This window comes from Delphinus delphis, chromosome 7, assembly GCF_949987515.2.
Source record: "Delphinus delphis chromosome 7, mDelDel1.2, whole genome shotgun sequence".
NCBI classification, from domain to species: Eukaryota; Metazoa; Chordata; class Mammalia; order Artiodactyla; family Delphinidae; genus Delphinus; species Delphinus delphis.
Window position 1 is genome coordinate 51806508 of NC_082689.1, and position 18698 is coordinate 51825205.

At 35.9% G+C, this 18698-nt stretch overlaps 1 protein-coding gene across 1 annotated transcript in view; it reads right to left on the reverse strand.

The window, feature by feature from the left end:
• The window catches only part of ITGA4 (integrin subunit alpha 4), an 84529-nt gene that overhangs the window by 41332 nt on the left and 24499 nt on the right, over positions 1-18698 (reverse strand). The window contains exons 5-15 of the mRNA XM_060016491.1: positions 18401-18468; positions 16991-17120; positions 15496-15581; positions 14648-14710; positions 14419-14556; positions 10744-10855; positions 6530-6624; positions 5230-5320; positions 4575-4620; positions 4044-4198; positions 764-918 (exon numbers count right to left, since the gene is read on the reverse strand). Of these exons, the coding sequence (XP_059872474.1) occupies positions 764-918; positions 4044-4198; positions 4575-4620; positions 5230-5320; positions 6530-6624; positions 10744-10855; positions 14419-14556; positions 14648-14710; positions 15496-15581; positions 16991-17120; positions 18401-18468 (1139 nt within the window). The remainder of the gene's footprint in view (positions 1-763; positions 919-4043; positions 4199-4574; positions 4621-5229; positions 5321-6529; positions 6625-10743; positions 10856-14418; positions 14557-14647; positions 14711-15495; positions 15582-16990; positions 17121-18400; positions 18469-18698) is intronic.

Sequence of the window (18698 nt, forward strand, 5' to 3'; positions counted from 1 at the left end):
ATTTGAAATCCCAGAAAAGGCTCCTGGGAATAGTTTGGCTTTTTTGTGACAGTAGTTTTTCTGTTGAAGTACACCATTCCCTAATGAAAAAGACCTGGCACCGCTTCATACGATAAAATGTGATCAATGCAAGGAACGTGATGATCAGTTTGGGAATGAGTGTTTTAATAAGAGAAACATGAAACTGGCTGTGCTTTGGCAGGATATACCCCAAACCATCATGAGAAGCATCATCCTGGCCCACAGATGATCCCCATCACGCTACAACTGTGCAAGTTCCCACTGACATCACCGACAATGCTGGCATAGAGACAAAGGCACGATCCAAAAGCAGTCACGTTGGATTCTGCTTCTTAAAGTCACATGAAAAATAAACCAACTTCCCTGCCTCCCCCCACCCTCCATTATCTACCAGGAATAGATCTGGGGCTCAGCAGAGCTACTCGACACTTACATTTTTAGGCAAGTGCATAAACAGAGAGGGACAATAGCAATTGTGAAGAGGAAAAGGCAAATCTTTAAAAAACAGTGACGCGGTAAAATGTGATAAATGTGAAATAAGGAAGAAGCAAAAAGTAGAGTTTGAATTATCTAGATCTGTCACAGGATCCTCTAACATTTTGACGCTGGAAGAATAGATCAGCTAGTTCAAGTAATACTTGCTTTTCACCGTGTTTTATAAAAGATACCAATGCAAGAAGATTTAAGCGTATTGATAATATTGAAGTTTACGTATCTGTTAATAAAAACAAGTTTACGTTACCCGCATAAATGCTTGATGTGTTTTGCAGTTAGCCACTCTGCTTGATACTTTTATGCTTCCTGTAATCACGTCAGAAGTTCCATTGGAAGAGAAGTAAAATCTCGATGGAGACTCTGCCTTTCGGTTCACATCCAGGCTCATGTTATAAAACAAAACTGCAAAAATGTAGAGAGAATTGCAATTAGTATAATTATCTGAAGGCATTTGTTTTGTTATTTTTAAAGTGATAATAGTCAAAGTTATATAGAATACTGGAAATATATTAAATTATCTTCATTAAATAACTTTCTAAAAACTAACCTGAAATATGAAAGAGGGAACAACTTAAAATACACATTTCAAAAATTATTTTTATAAATTAAAAAAAGAATTATAAACTTTTCTCTAGGTTTCTACTTTTAAAATTAACATCTTTAGTGATTTGCTTAATCCTCCTACATATAAACATTTCACAGCTATACTACCAAAGTTCTTACTAATAATAAAAGTCTCAAGTAAAGTTTCAGATTTCTTCGAGTCCTTTTGTCCATAGAACGTCTGGCTGAGGAAGTACAGGCACCCAAATGTCACTTGTAATAATTTTATCTTGTGTGGTTACAGAACTAATTTCATATATGGTTGGGTTCATTTATTTCCATTTGTTTCCAATTTGAGGGGTTGCTATTTTTCTTTTTTTTTTTTTTAACGTGAAGTGAACACATGGTTTAAAAGTCAAACCTACATAAACAGCTGACTCACAGACCTCTCCTTTCCAGCCCTAGACCCTGATTATTTCCCTTCCTTGTTTTTATTGGTTTCTGGTTGGATCTTCCAGTGTTGATTTATGCAAAAATAAACAAATATATACAGACATTCTCTCAATAAATATTCTGGCAGTTTGGTAAGAACTTATTTCAAATCTGACATGGTAAATGATGTGCTAAAGAAGATCTTCAATAACCAAAAAATTAAGGAAAATTTACAACAACCAAAAAAAAATTCCAAGACCGATCTTACCAAGAAAGAAAGAGCTATTTCTTGAATATAAAAGGGTTCTTTGTCAGACTGGTGGTTGTCAGAGGTGAGGGGTGGGGGATGGGTGACGGGATCAAAAGGTACAAAGTTCTAGCTACAAAAAAATTCATGGGGATGTAATGTACAGCATGGTGACAACAGTTAATCATACCGTATTGCACACTTGAAAGGTGCTAAGAGAGTAGATCTTAAAATTTCTTATCACAAGAAAAAAATATTTACAACTATGTATGACGATGGATGGTAACTAGACTTATTTTGCTGATTATTTTACAATACACACAAATATTGAATCATCTCATGTTTTATACCTGAAACTAATATAATGTTGTTCGTCAGTTATACCTCAATTTAAAAAATTGAAAAATAAAAGGCTTCTTCGCAAAACAAGCTACATCTAGTAGTCCACCGAGAGATCATTCATTATATAGGAGAAATAATTCGTAAGTGATATTTAAAATAATTTATATTATTCCTCAAGTGTTCATTTACATTTTAGGAGTATCTTACTCTTCTGGAAGGATTTTATCCACTTCAAGGAAACATAAGTATAAAACCTACATCACTCCTACAAACTTCAAATAAATCTTTCAACCTTCCTTTTATTTAGAAAATAAAGTCCAAATCAATTGGCTTCAAAATTACTACAACTGAGGTTCAATGCCTCAGAGATAGAGTTGCAACTGAAATAGTCATCTACAAATTCATCACTCTGAGCTCAGACAAGAGCACATGAAACAAGGGAAATAAAAATCCATTCACAGTAAGTGGCAAAATGTCCTGGTTTTATTAAATATGCTTACTATGTGAATTATTTCTCCCAAGGAGTCATTTTATGACAACTATAAAGCATGTTTTGTAACAATGCTATGATTATTTATGATTTTCATATATTTGTTTTCAATCATTTAAAGAAATATTTGGTCACAATGGAATCGGTAGTACGACAAATACTGATTTTCCATAAAGGGAAATAGTTCTCTCTATTTAACGTGTGTCTCTCAGATAATCATCAGCTTGTCTGTGTCACTGTGTTACTAGGGTCATGCTCTCCAACTGCTACTTCTTCAATCAATAACCAGATGAAGGTTTTGCCCACTGGCCTATCACTGCATCTTTAATGAGGACTTCTGCAGAGTACCATTAAAAATGAATCTTATCTATGATATCTGTAAGAAAAGAATCTAAAAAAGAATGAATATACATATATGTAAAACTGAATCATTTTGCTGTACACCTGAAACTAATACAACATTGTAAATCAACTATACTCCAATAAAATTAAAATTTTAAAAAAATGAATCTGATCTAAAATAGAAATACCAGGCTCATTCTCTACTTCTTATTACAGGCTAATTCAGACTGAGGCCTCTGCTACATATCTATAGCTTGGTTCAATCAGTATCTGCTACCCTTCATGATGTTTAGAGGACACCCGGCAGGGTCACGGGAACAAACAACTCTTGATAGGCCTTGCGGGGCTCAGGAAATATATGAATTATTTATGTCCAAATGGTAAACTCCGTTATGCTTCTCTCCTACCATGGGCTAGTTTCATTAGTAGTTATTCTAATATTAGCTTAAATATAACATAATTAGGAACATTAACCTGCTAGAAAAAAATGTAATGATTATGAAGTCACACAGACGTTATTTGAGATTAACCACAATGTTGGATGAGCCATATCAAAGATACTTTCTCCAGAGCAGATCACTGAGAGTTGCCTATGTACGGGCAAATGGGCATGGCTCTTAGGAGCCGATAGTCATAGTAAATCCTTAAGAGATGTGTGTTATTTATGGAAATTAGAATCAGGGTCTAGACTCCAGATAAGCTTCTTCAATTACTCAAAGAGGATAGAATAAGAAAAAAAGAATCTTCCCCCTCTCAGGCCTCCAACTTAAGCCAGCTCAAGACTTCAGTGAGCCTCATAAAACAGGAGGAGCTGTGGTGATGTTCTTTTTATTCCAAAGAGACCTTACAGATTAAGCTCAATTAGTTTACCTTAAATAACACAGCAAGTGATACTCTTGCTCTATTTCCTGCCATAATCTCTAAACAACTAGAGCCTTAATGTGTCCAACTCATTGGTTAGAACAAAGCGAGAATCCGGAAGATGAAGAGGAAAGGTTATCAGGTGGCTGCTCTCTCCTGCCCTAAAATCCCCTCCATGGTGAAATACAGAGAGAGCTCGAAAGATGACCAAGAGATTTCTGAGGGAAGTGCACATTCTATCAGGCATTAATTTGTTAAGGGCACCCTTACCGATATAACCTGGAACCTCTTTGCCCTTATATGAGAAACAGAGTGTTAGATCCATGCACACAGAAGGCAATCCATTTTCAATACAGTTAAAATTTGTTCTATTTACTGACTCAGGATGGTTTAAAGAAGCTTCGACAATCACTACAGGTCTCGTCCTAAGAAGGAAATAAAATTAGCAATATTAATTGCAGAATTATTTTTCCTTAAGATGACAGTTAACATTTGTTTTGTCAGTTTCCACTGATCACGTAATTTCATGAAACTGTTTAATAATATGTGTATATATATACCCAATTACATTTCCATGTATGAATCAAAAGAAATTTTCATTTAAACTTCTAAAAATATTGACTTTGATGATTTATGTATATATCTAGGTAAGGTGGGAAAAATATCCTAAAGTTCAATAATTAAATTTCAGAGTATCAAAAGGAGTGTTATGAGGTCACCACCCTGCTGATTTTAAAAACTGCCTCCCATCATTTAAATTAAGCCCAACTGTCATTAAGCAGTGAAATGTATCAACCTTACCTTAGCAGCACAGCAGAATCAGACCGAAAAGCACCAACTGCTACATCTGGAGGATAAAAAACAACACAGATTAATGATCATCATTAGTCAAAGAGAATTATTTTCAGCCGTAAATACTTAACTACATATCACCTTTCGACTATATCAAAACACTATTTACAGAAAATTAATTAGAAGAGGTATGCTTACATCTTAAGATTCATTTCACATATGTCTGAATCTGCTCATTTACAATGACATTCATCCCTTTACAGTATAAATATAAACATTAGGATATAAACATAAGATATAAAGACAGCCTTGCTGAAACAAGATTCAATTTTTAGACTATAAACATTCACCCAGAAATCTCTTTTTAAATTACCAAAGAAACCCCTCTTTCTTTTCATCATTGTGTGTTTGACTTATTTTCATGAATGCTTTTAATTTTTTTCCGGAACAAGGAATAAAGTGTTAAGTAACTAACAGTTTAAAGCTCAGGAATTACTTGATTATTTCTGATCCATCCTTGAATTCAAAAGAGCTTTAAAAATGAAGGAAAAAACTCATTAGTAAATTAGAACTTTTCTCTACCAGTTTTATGTACTTCACAATAAAGCAGCATCCACAACAGAGTTCACTTCAATTTACAAAATATGGTAAATTTTATACTCACCTACATATCCATTATTATCTGCATCAATTTGTCCAGATATAGACTGTCCAAACATACTTAATGATTTGCTGATTTGACGCCCTTCAATTCTCTGAAAAATAGTAAAGTTGAGTGGGAAACAGGATTTGAATACGTAATATCCCAGAGAAACAATGATTTAGTTAAATAATGAGTCCTGGTACATGCCCTGGCACATTATTAACAAATGCATTGTAGTTAAGTCAAATACATGTGTCTAAGAGAAAGAGTAGTTTCCAGCTTGAAGTGGGAAGTTGACATCTATTTTGGGACAAGAAAAAAATCACTTTCTTTACTTTGTGAGCAAAGGGAAAATTATGTAGTAAAGATCTCCTAAAACAGTCCTGACACTCTCTCCCCAGTCTTTCTTCAGGCTCTGTGTTTATTTCCTTAAGCAACATGAGTAACCAAACAAATAATAAGAAAATAAGACATCTATGATCACTTAGTGGAGCCTACTACTTAGGTTTATAATAACCACCTCATTTAGCCAGATTGCTTCCTAGTATTTGACAAGGACAACTCAAGTCTGATATGTGCTTCCTATCCCATGTGTTTAATTTCATGTCCAGATACTGATTTATAAGTATCAGGGTTGTCCATTCTAAGAGAATCAGTATTCTTTACTAGACAAGTATATATCTTTCACGTTATACAGAGAACAATTTACCTATTTTTGCCTAATCAAAAATAACAGTATTAGCTAATGTTTCCCTAAGAGTACCTTTGGAAAAACTTCTCTTCTCCGCACGTGTATGTAGCTTTTTTCTATGCAATGAAATGCCCTGATTTTTCAAAATGTGAAAGTAAAGTCAGAGTTAGATCAGGGAACTTTCTCATCTTACTCTCTGCACTAAAAGGAACACAGAGTATCACATGAGTCTTTGCTCTCCCTGTGCAATCTCCATGGAACATGGGGCTTTAGCCATAGGGCAAGACACAGTTAATCAAATCCAAATGGCCTCATCTGGAATACTATGGGTATTACCTCAGAACATAAATTTGATGAAATGCAGAGAGAATGTCTTTAATAGGTTAAATACAAGCTAGAATGGAAGTGAACCAGAACTCTTATTTATGAAAAACAAAATGGTTTCAAAGAGTTATTAATGACCTTAAAAATGAGGCCATCTACTGTTATTATAAGAAAATGGTGAAAGAGTACTAAGTATTTGAAAGACCAAATTAAAAAAAATAAGTCCACATTAACGCTGGAAGTTTTAAGAAGGATTTTATTACCAATGCTTCTTTTGAAAGTATTAATAGAATAGTATTATCCTACCTGTGAGAAGGCTGACGAGATCCCATCTGCTCGGCCATTGTAAATATAAATAGCACCTCGCAAGTCATCTTCCTGTGGAGCTCCAATAGCAACATCTATTCAAGAATTTAAATGTCAGAAAATAAATTCTTAATGCAAAGAATGCAACTCTGAAAACTAACCTTCATGCTCTTTAATTAATATCACATAAGAAAACTCCTTATCAAAAAACACTTTTCTGGGCTTCCCTGGTGGTGCAGTGGTTGAGAGTCCGCCTGCCGAGGCAGGGGACGCGGGTTCGTGCCCCGGTCCGGGAAGATCCCACATGCCGTGGAGCGGCTGGGCCCGTGAGCCATGGCTGCTGAGCCTGCGCATCCGGAGCCTGTGCTCCGCAATGGGAGAGGCCACAACAGTGAGAGGCCTACGTGCCGCAAAAACAAAAAACAAAACAAAGACACTTTTCTCACTGGACAGAAAAAAATTATAAAATACTGTTACCGTCATAACAATGTAGTGGATTGTACAGGTAAGTCTGTGTGTGGAAGAAGCTTAGAGTCTTAGGGTCTTAGAGACAGGCTAACAGAATGGTTAAGGACACAGGTCGTACAGTCAGATGGCCAGGCCTGACCCCAGCACTGCCCTCGTGCCCAGCTGTGCTATGCTGGGCCCATTTCTTAACCTCTCTGTATCTCAGTTCCCTCACCTCAGCACAGGATTGTAAGAGAACTCATCCTCGGCATAGAAAGATGTAACTCATGTGAAGTGCTTAGAGCAGTGTGTAGCACATAGTAAGTTATTATCACTGTAAATACTATAACCACAAGAACCCTTATTTTGAGCTCTAGGTTTTACTTTATCTGCAAAATGACTTCTGAATTAATTCCTGTTCCAATGAAAGTAATTAAAGTATCTGTTAAGGGTATGTTTTCACATAAGAAAACCAAGAGAAAATAGAAACTACGAATAACGTGGTTGCTTAAGTGCTATAAATACAAAGTACATATTGAAAGTACTGAACTATTAAGAAGGCCCAGATCAATTTAATTCCAAGCAGAAGATACTGAAGTATATTCGGTCTTTGGCTAGCTTATATATAGATCCAAACTCTTACTTCCTAAGATGACACTTGGGTCTATTATATAATATCCTAAAGTTCTAGCTATCATTATAGAAATAAGGAGAATACATGTTAATAATAATGTTTTTCCATGCCTATGCAACACCATTGGGACAAAACATAGAGAATAAACAGAGATATCTGACAACTGTTTTTACTTTCCATTTGAACATTTACTACACTGTTAGTATAAACCATAACAATTATCATTAGTATGATCATAACAATCTTAACATCAGCTAGTATTTATATACTGTTTACAATGCAGGCATTGCACTAGAGGCTTTACATACGTTATTCATGTTATTCTCACATAACCCACTGTAACTCGTGTAGCTCTCACAACAGCTCTATCAAATTCTTTTTGATCCTCACTTTTTATAGATGAGGAAACTGAGGCACAGAATGTAACTCACTCAAGGTCACCGAGCCAGGATGTGGTAGAGTTGGGATTTAAACCCCGCAGTCTGGCTCCACAACCTTTGCTCTCCATCACCATGTTCTATAAAATCATCAACAATAAAGTTGTGACCAACATTCTCCCCTCTTAGCACATGTGTGAAAGAAGTGCTCAATATATGATTTGATAATATATAAGCATTTCAGGAGCACATAAAATAATATAGTTTACAGCTGCAGAACTTTATTATGGTTCCGCTCAAAAAAATATTCAAACATATAGTCTAAAAGTCAGATGACAGGGCTCAACATAAAAAAACAAAAATAAGTGGTCTTGCCAAAAGCATTTTATGGCTAAAATGCTATCATCTGTCTGTCTGGTCACACTGGTTGAATAGGTTTGTCTATTACCTATTTAACTTTCTCATACTTTTGATGAAAGTTTTATGCTGGACTCTTGCCAAATTGATTGGTTATATTCTTAGAAAATGGCTTGTTTTGCTTTCCTAAGGACACAGGAAATATATTCTAATTTTTTTCTTTTGAAGAATAAAAAAATGATGTCGTGAACGCCAAAATTACTGAGGTCTACTATGCAAAACACCACAAAGCTGTGCATAGTAAAAGAACATTAAGTCTGATTTGCATCTAAGACTGGAGAAGGAAGGAAAAAGAACAGGTGGGTTTTTCATCTCTTTTCTACACAATCCCACACACTCTGCCATGAACGTGGAGTAACTTCACTCATACCCCAGCAAAACAAACTAAGTTAGAAGATGGGGAAAAAGAATAGGGAATCACATAACGAAAAATTAAACATAGATGCCCTGATGGCTCACCCAGGCAGACAGAGCGAGATGGTGGAATTAAAGACCTCAGTGAAGTGCTAGAACACACTGAGCCTACTTCCAAATCAGCATGGTCTTGGCTAATATCTAAAATGTAGAAAGCACATAGCCATGGGCAAAGCAGAAATGCTATTCAGCCATAAAAAAGAAGGAAATCCTGTCATATGCAACAACCATCTGTGTATGTTCACATGAGAAATGAAAAATCATTCTCAAATATTTTAATACATTCAAAATAGTGAATACTCTTCCCTGGATGTGTCAATTAAAAGAGGATGTAGAAGGAATTATAAGTAAACAAAATAAGTATTTTACTAAATGATGATTTTGTTTTTAAAAGCAAGAATTTTACTATTTTATATAATATATATGAAATATCAAGGTGCAAAAACATGGTTTTTTTCACAGATATTTATTAGGTTGGATCTAAATTTACCACTTATATAATGTTTATTTTTTCACGTCTTAATCTTATATTCCATTCGATTGTAAAACTATAAAAAGGAGTGCCACTATTTCCTTCATTTACATTCATTACGGTACATACTCTACACCTGGCATGGTACAACTGACAAAAAATAAGTCCTCAATAAATATCACAGAATTGCTGATTGCTTGTGAAATGTAACATCATAATAACATTTTTTTAGATATTTTAACGTAAAATTTTATGTGTAATCATAACCATAGAAATATATATGTATACTTTTTCTCTCCTTTTGTTTTAAAAATAGTAAAATAAATCCAGAAATGGTAATATTTGTATACCAAATTACACTATCTTACATTCAAGACGGCTCACTGGAAGCATATATTCAATAACCAACTAGCTTGCTCCTTGTAGAATAACATTTTATACATTTAAAGTAGAATGAAGCATTTAGGCATAAGAAGATATTAAGAAAGTGAGAATTTACAGTACTCCCTCACTTATGTCCAGTATCCAAGTAAATTCTGACCTACTTCTACCATATACCAATTGCCAATGACCATATCTAGAAGACAATTCTGAGCCCTGAAAATATCGAATACTTATTTGCTGAACTTGAGGAATTATACACTCTCCCTTCAAACCCATTCATCATTTTAGGCACAGTTTTAATAGACTTAGTTACCACTTAGAACTAGACTGAACAAAAAGCAAATTTTAAGAGGGAAGGCTGGTAGAGACAGATACTTCAACAGCAGGACTGATATCTAGGCAACAGTCACAGTTCTGATGAGACCATCTATTCCATTATTGAAACGCACCCCTATCGAGTGGTAAATATCTACTGTCCTTGAGTCTGCCGGTTGCCCCCTTACCACCGCTCAGGACTCTCTCCTGGGATCCCCAAATCTTCCCACAACAGGGCAGCTGAACAAGGAAAGCCTGGCACAGCAAGCGGGCTTTCAGAGCCCGGCTCCAGCTCTGTGGCCAGCCTCTGCTGGGTTTTGTCAGTGTCTTTACTACACTGATAGTTAAATACTGTTATCCAGTGAGTCTATGATGCACATTTTTTTCCACATTTTCACATTCCTGAAATCAGGGTCCTTCTTAAAATAGAAAAAAAGTGAGTCGCAGTTTAAGAGGCACCATTTTTTCCGGGGCACATAAAATAATGACTTATAATAAAACAACTTATAATCAATGGTGCCTTAGAAGCAATGAAATAAGGTATGTTGCATATCATTCTTTATTAACAGTAGTAAGAAACGATAGCTGGCAACTGAGAAGGAATCAGGGATAACACTAAAGAAAAACAACTTAGCATACCAGTCTGCCTCCATTTTCTATAGAAAGACAAACAACATAAAACTCCAATTATATTCTTTTCCATGTGCCACTTTAAAAGTGGAAATCATGTACCAAATTGGATACTTTTAATTACCTTCAAAGCCATCATTATCAATGTCGCCAAGATTGACTATAGATTCCCCAAATCTTGCAGCATATTTGTCACTTCCAATGAGCTCTATTTCCATTTCGTTCATGACTGCTCCCTAGATAGAAAGGGGGAGAAAGGTGTCATTATAACACAACTTTACACGTGATTTACTGTTGTAATTGGGTATGGATTTTTTCTTAATGCTTCAAACAGGTTGGACAAACTATAGCCTGAGCTTTAGTACACACATCTCAGTTCAATTCAATAAATATTTGTCAAGTATGTCAACACATATAATTAGAGCTCAGAGGACAAAAGAAAATTGTCAAACTCATGATCCCTAGCTTTGAAAATCCAATAAATCATTTTGATAATTCAATTTAGCAAATATTTAGTGAGTTCCTAGCAAAGGCAATGCACTGTGCAAAGACTGAACGGGTGAAAGGGGACAAGGCAGTGTGTGTATAAGACACTCCCTTTCCTGAAGAAGCCCCCAATTACAGAAAAGGCATGGTCCAAGCATGTAAATGCCTTAGAAGTACAGACTGCTTCGCAATATTGACAAGCAAGGAGAGCATATCTAACTGTGAGAGCCAGCAGAGATTTCAAAAAAGGAGGTAGCGGTCAAGGTGGCTACTGAAGGATGGGCAAAGTTTTGATATACAGAGAAAATAATCAGCAAAACACAAATCGCAAAGAATTTGGCTATAATCAACTGTATGTACAATGAATGAGGCCGAAAAAAGTCAGACTGCAGTCTTATGGGGTGGGACTTTGAAGGCTGGGAGAAATTTACTCTCAATTTGGAAAACAAGACAGAGCCACTGAAGGTTTCTGAGTTGAGGAGTGACACGACTGAAGCTGGCCTAGGTGATCTTTTTCCAGCAGCACTGAAGCATGGATTGGTCAACTGTTGTCTCTGAAGTTGGAAGATGAGTTATTACAGTTAGACACTCAATAATGTTTCAACAGGAGCTGTTGCAGTAACAGCTGCCAGACCTCTTTCCAAACTCTGATCACGTCACTCCCTTGTATTAAAAACAAAACCAAACCCCATGCACTACTCATCATAGATCCTTCCCTCTTCTCAAACAAGTCTGTTCATTTCCATAGCACACACGTTCTTCCCCTTGTGAAGTGCCCTTCGCCTTTTATTTTCCAACTAAAAAAGTCCTATACTTGTTTTGCTCCTAGAGAAATGCCTAATGTAAAGAGCAGAAAGCAGAAGAGGCGAGGACGAGAAGGTGCAGACCTAAAACAACACAAAGGCACTGAAGTTCCAGGGGAAGAGCTTCAAGAAGTGGTGATCACTATTCTTCAAGTATTCTCCAGGCACAGAATGGTGACCAAGAGTTCACTGGGGACCCCTGAGAGCTATTTTAGCAGAAGTAGGTGGAAGCCAGATTCATTCAAGTATCACTCTTTCTTGAGTTCATGCAGAAACAATTACTGAGCACCAACTTGTCCAGGACTCTTTCAAGCCCTGAGGAAACAGTAGTAAATAAAACAGATGATTTCTCTCCACACGGTGTCTACACTCCAACGGAAGAACCGACAAACAACAGCAAACCAAACCAATAAACATATAATATAATGTCAGGTAGTGGTTAGTGTCTTTTTAAAGTTAAGAAACAGGAAGTTGGAAGGCAACAAAAGAAGAATAACTTATGCAAGAGGTTTTAAAAGCTGAAATCAATTATAAAATTAACCCCAGTATTCAACAGCGATGCCCTCTCTTGAGGGATGTAGAAGTGAGGGGCGAACAAGAGGATAGTCGAATGGGTAGATCTCCTCCCTTGCCCTCTAAGCAAAGGCAATTCACTTTTATCTGTTTTTCATATTGGGATTGCTTGAGATTTCAGTGGGAAAAACGTTTCTATTATTGCCTTACTTTAGGTATATATGCTACTGTTTAAACTGTTCTCAAAAACTTTAGTTTAAAGAGAAAGAAAAGTATGCAGCTAGCATAAGGAAGACCATTTATGGATAGGAAAATGTGAAATATCTATATAAGAGAGTAATGTCTGATTTCACTACTAATGAGATATGAATGATCACTTCATAGATGATACGCTTTTACTATTAAAATTAAGGTTTAAACAGTCGAGGAAATCCCAGCACGAGAATAACTTTCCTGCTCTATATTTGGAACATTAAGAATCTCCCAGCTTTGTAAGACTGAGTATTTTCTCTCTTAAATTGTAAAGAGTTTAGCCTGGTGCTAAATACTTACTAAATGCTCTGAAACAACTGATTTAAAAAAATACCTTCTGGAAACAGATTTTACTTTGTTAAATCCTAAATGAAAATGCTGTGACTTAAGAAATAAACCAATTTTCTCACAAACCTGTTCTTGCTCTTAAATCAAAGAAACAGGCCAAGAAGACCCCACTAAGGCCCTATCAATTATTTCTTTTGATTTGATGCCAGGAAGATAGACTGTCAAGATAAGGCCAGCAGAACTCTTTAAATTGAATTGTCAAGTGGTCAGTTTCTATTCCAAAACACCCCCCAGAATTGAAAAACTCAACCATAAGCAAGTAAATACCTATTTCTACAACTACTGTATCTACTTTGGAATAAACTATGGCAATTTTACATTCTTATCAGGAATATAATCTATATAAATTGTGCAAATTAACATCTTATCAAAACATATCTTGTTTCCAATTGTTTTCAAATCAAGAAATTAAAAACATTTCATACTTTATCTTCTACTTCTAGTAGTGTTTTTGTTTTGTTTTGTTTTGTTTTTTTTGCAGCACGCAGGCCTCTCACCATTGTGGCCTCTCCCGTTGCGGAGCACAGGCTCCCGACGTGCAGGCTCAGCGGCCATGGCTCACGGGCCCAGCCGCTCTGCGGCATGTGGGATCCTCCCGGACCGGGGCATGAACCCGTGTCCCCTGCATCGGCAGGCAGACTCTCAACCACTGCGCCACCAGGGAAGCCCTCTAGTAGTGTTTTATAATTACCAAATTACATAGGGACATTCACCATCAAACCAATAGGACATTCCCAGTTTTAGGGCTGTATAAAAATCATTCTTTCAAATTAGAGTTGCATCATAATAAAACTGGAAGAAACTTCAACTACTTCAGTGAACACATACAAGCTGTGCATAGGGAAACTCCAGACAACTGATCTCATACTTTCAAGATATCAAAATGGGACAGTGGGGCTTCCCCGGTGGCACAATGGTTGAGAATCCGCCTGCCAATGCAGGGGAAACAGGTTCGATCCCTAGTCCAGGAAGATCCCATATGCCGCGGAGCAACTAAGCTTGTGTGCCACAACTACTGAGCCTGTGTGCTGCAACTACTGAAGCCTGCACGCCTAGAGCCCGTGCTCCACAATGAGAGAAGCCACTGCAATGAGAAGCCCGCACACCTCAACGAAGAGTAGCCCCCACTCGCCACAACTAGAGAAAGCCCACGTGCAGCAACGAAGACCCAACACAGCCAAAAATAAATAAATAAAATTTAAAAAAAAATGGGACAGTGGCCCATTCATCATCATATTCCATTTCATTTCTAAAGCATCAGTACAATACCACAATTTTTACTTTCATCAGTAAAATAAGCCTAAAAATCTATAGTCTCAGAACTTTGGAATAAGAAAAGCATCAGTTTCAATCAAAATCCCATACATGGCTTCCAAATTGCAGCCAATCAGACTTACAGTGCCAGAGTTGATGTATACAAACACTCTTCCTTCCTCCCTGACGGTGCTCTGCACGGGAGCTCCCACAAGTAGGTCTGAGAAGCCATCTGCGTTGAGGTCCACCGCACAGATAGAAGCTCCGAAATAAGACCCAAGCTGCTCCAAGGCAAACCAGATCCAGTCATTGAGAAAAAAGCAGAATTACTCACCAAAGCCCTCAGTGATACCGAAGGTAGAGACATATTACCTTTTTACCTTTCATTTCATGTAAGATATTTAGTTCTTTTGCATCAATGCTGAATATGTATGCCTGCAATGGGGAAAAGAATTCGGAAAGGTCAGACTGCTATCACATTAAAAATGTTTCAGTCAATGAAAACATTAATTTTCATAACTTGTAATTGCTCAAATATATTTCTGAAAAATCATTTTCAGAGTGATACAAAAGGTTTAGGGAACCAAGTTCACATTAAGATGCCTTCCTTGAAAAACTACCTTCTCAGGAACAATCTTACTGTTTCCTTAGAGAGCACAGAAAATACATATAGTTGCTTCGCTTCCTTGTACAGCAGAAACCAACACAACATTGTAAAGCAATTATACTCCAATTAAAAGAAAAAAAAAGAAAATGTTGTTTGTCTCAATCCTCAAAGTCATGTTCATGCAGCAATGTAACAAAAACTAGAACGAGAAATAACATTTTGTTCTTTCTGGTCCTACCACAATTGTACCAGGAATGTAGCTGCCTTGATTTGCCTTCAGCTATAAACTTATTAACCAATAAATGTATTCCTTGGACATCTTGAGACAATTCTATCTCAGAAACAATTACTCATAGGAAAGAAGAGCCTCATTTGATTTATGTAGTCTTCCTGAAAGCTTTCCTGCTCAATTGTATCTAAAAGCCATACGACTTTCGCCCGTTTTCCCCACTAAATGCAGCACACTAAATTTCGCCCACTAAATGCAGCACACTTCTCATCATTTCCAGCTTCATTGCTTAGAATTTTTGCAGTTCCTCCTGTAATATCTCATTCTCTCATGCAATCCATATGAACCTTTTAGAAGAAATAAATATAAAAATGTAACTCTTACTTTACCAATCTGTTCATGTTGAGGGGCTCCTCCAACTACCTCGGTAGTGTGCCGACTCCGAAAATGACCGGCTCCAACCGAGTATCCTTCAAGAAAATGGAGACAAGTATGAGAATCATCATTCGCAATGGGTACAATTCATTATCATAAATCCACTTATAGAATGGATCATAAATCCATTCATAATTAAATGAGACTGAATTCAAAATGACGACAGTAAATAGAGTTTTAAGAATATTTAGAATAGCAATACTCAAAATTGGTTTTTATATGCTTTAAGCAATTATTAATCTGTGTGTTAATATGGCTTATATGTTTAAGTCTTAGAAACTGAAGATAGCACCTTTACATGTGGTCTGTTAGTCTCTGTATATTAGGACATGGTAGTTTCTACGATTACAACAGAAATATTTTAACGTATATAAAATATAACATTTTGAACTTTAAGTAAAAAAAAAAGTCTTCTTAAACTTCAACTTTTCTTGCCCTGAAACCTTCCGATTGTGATAAAACTGTATGATTACACAAAAGGTAAAATATTCTTATTTTATTATGTGATAAAAGGCATAATACTAAGTTACATTTTTAACATAATGGTTCAAGATATCCTTCAACCATAAACAAGTAAATGCTGAACTGTAACTGAATTCCCTCCATTTTAAAATAAATTCCTTCTGTATGAATGGGGGGGGAGGTTCACTTCAAATGTGAACAGCCTATATTCAGAAATAATTACAATAAGAATGATAAAAATAGTTATGCTCTGGGAAATATTCTAAGAACTTATGAGGCAAAGGTCAATGGGCCGTTTTTAGACCCATATTCTTCATAATGTTACCCATTGTCTAGAATGCTGTCTGCAGTCCCACTGACTTTCAGCTGGTCCTTGAAGAAACTATACTTACTCATCCATTCATGATTAAATGAGTTGTTTCATGTAGAGTGCTTACAAAAGTTCCTAGGAGATGACAGGCACCCAATAGATGCTATCTTTATAATAACAAGTTGACTGCATAAAGATAAGCTTATAAGTGATTTACTGCAAAAGAGGAAGCTAAACCAGGAGTTCCAATCTAAGAATTATATATTGATGATAATAGTTACATACATAAAATATTAAGTTAACTGAAGTTTCAGAGACTATATCCTTAAAAAGGGAGTTTCTGAAATGGCTTTTTAATTACTACTGGCCATTTTGATCTTTTTTTTTTTTTTTTTTTTGCGGTATGCCAGCCTCTCACTGTTGTGGCCTCTCCCGTTGCGGAGCACAGGCTCTGGATGCGCAGGCTCAGCGGCCATGGCTCACGGGCCCAGCCGCTCCATGGCATCCGGACCAGGGCACGAACCCGTGTCCCCTGCATCGGCAGGCGGACTCTCAACCACTGCGCCACCAGGGAAGCCCCATTTTGATCTTTTGAAGATACAACTTCCCTTATTTATAATTACTAGTATCTGTAAGGCAGAGATAATTCGAGTTTGTCCATTTTTATAGTACCTAAATAACTTCCGAATTTCACTTGATTGTGTCTGTCTAAAAAAGCTTTGTATTTATTTGTAGTTATATTGTAGACGAAAAGAGAGCCGGTCCAATACGATGATCCTGGAGCTCCCATCACAATTAAGTCCTGTAAGAAAAAAAAAATTATCATCATTTAAAAGTTTAATCTCACCACCCAAAACCTCCTCCAGATACACACTTTAAAAGTGACAAAAATACATGTTTATAAATTTCTGAAATGTAAGCATTTTATGAGTTTAAAAACACATCAAAAAAGCCAGAGAAGCTAGCTAATGAATTTTCACCTAAAATGAGAATTTCAGAGAAGAAACGCTGAAACTCTCATTTCATGCTCATCAGCGGACTTTAAAATCAAAGGTAGAATCACTGAACACTAGAGTAAGCTTTGGGGAGAAAGGCAATGTGGTTTTCTACTAAAGTAAACCCTATCTATCTGGGTAACTCATTAGTGCTCATTACACAGATAATTGTGTGTTGCCAAAGAGTAAAAAATGGACTTAATTTATTTCAATTTGCAAAAAGCTAATGAATAGGTTCCTTAATAATGTTAGCTTGGAAAAAAAACAACTCAAATGAAATTGGGGCATACTTGATGATAAGCGTAGGAATTTAGAAGAAAGGAAAGAGCAGACACTTGTCTGGTGAAATATGAAAACTTTTCAGCAGTTAAAGCTATGTAACATTTCTAAATTTCCTAAACAATCCAAACTTTGGAAAAAAAAGGTCAATTTAAATAGAAAGAAAGCAAGCATTATTATTTTCCCATACTAGGCAATATTTAAGGAAATTGTTAACCCCAGGCGTGATACAACCTGTCTACAAAGATTTAGAAAACATTCATAACGTCATAATGGGTTGTTGAGAGAAACTGGGAGATTTAGGAGTTGAGTACAATTGTGATCTTTCACTGTGTATGTGATAGTGTTAGAAAAAGAATAATAGAGTTTGGGACCATATCTCATTTAAGAGGATATTATTAAGTTCTTAAATCTCCCAGTTCTCACACTTCTAATGAAAAGTGTTAACTCATACGCTTCCTCCCCCCAGCAATTTAATAACTAAATATAACACACCTAGATATTTTCAATGCTTAAATTAACAAATAACTACAGCTACTTTTGATTTCTATTAAATTCTTCATAAAAGTAACCTTCTTTAGTATAGACTTTTAGTTGGTCTTGCGTGACACAGCCATCTAAATATTAATATTTGATCAATACGTATGTCGAATATTGAGTGGTGAAAATTAAGTTGTATTACACTCAAATTTAAGAGACATATTATTTGAGTATTCTACAATTTTTCTTCAAAGCATAATATCAATCTTCTAAGTCAAATTAAAATTCTATATGTAAACATCCATAGCAGCTATTTTGGGACAATTACCTCTGTGTAAAAACTAGATATTCCAGCTTGACATGATGCAAAATTTTCTCCAAATTTTCTCACATAATCTAAAATAAAGTAGAAAAACAATTCATGATTTCATTTTAAAACAGACAAAATCTGCATAATTTTATTTATAAATCCTTATAAGTATACCTTTTAAGAGCTCTTTTACAGTATTATTTTTAAAAAAATAGTAAGTGGTAAAATTTAAGGTCACAAATATCTTCCACGTTGATCTTCAAAATATTCTTGTGAAATAGCACTAGAAAAATCTACCCAGCCTCTTTTCCATGGG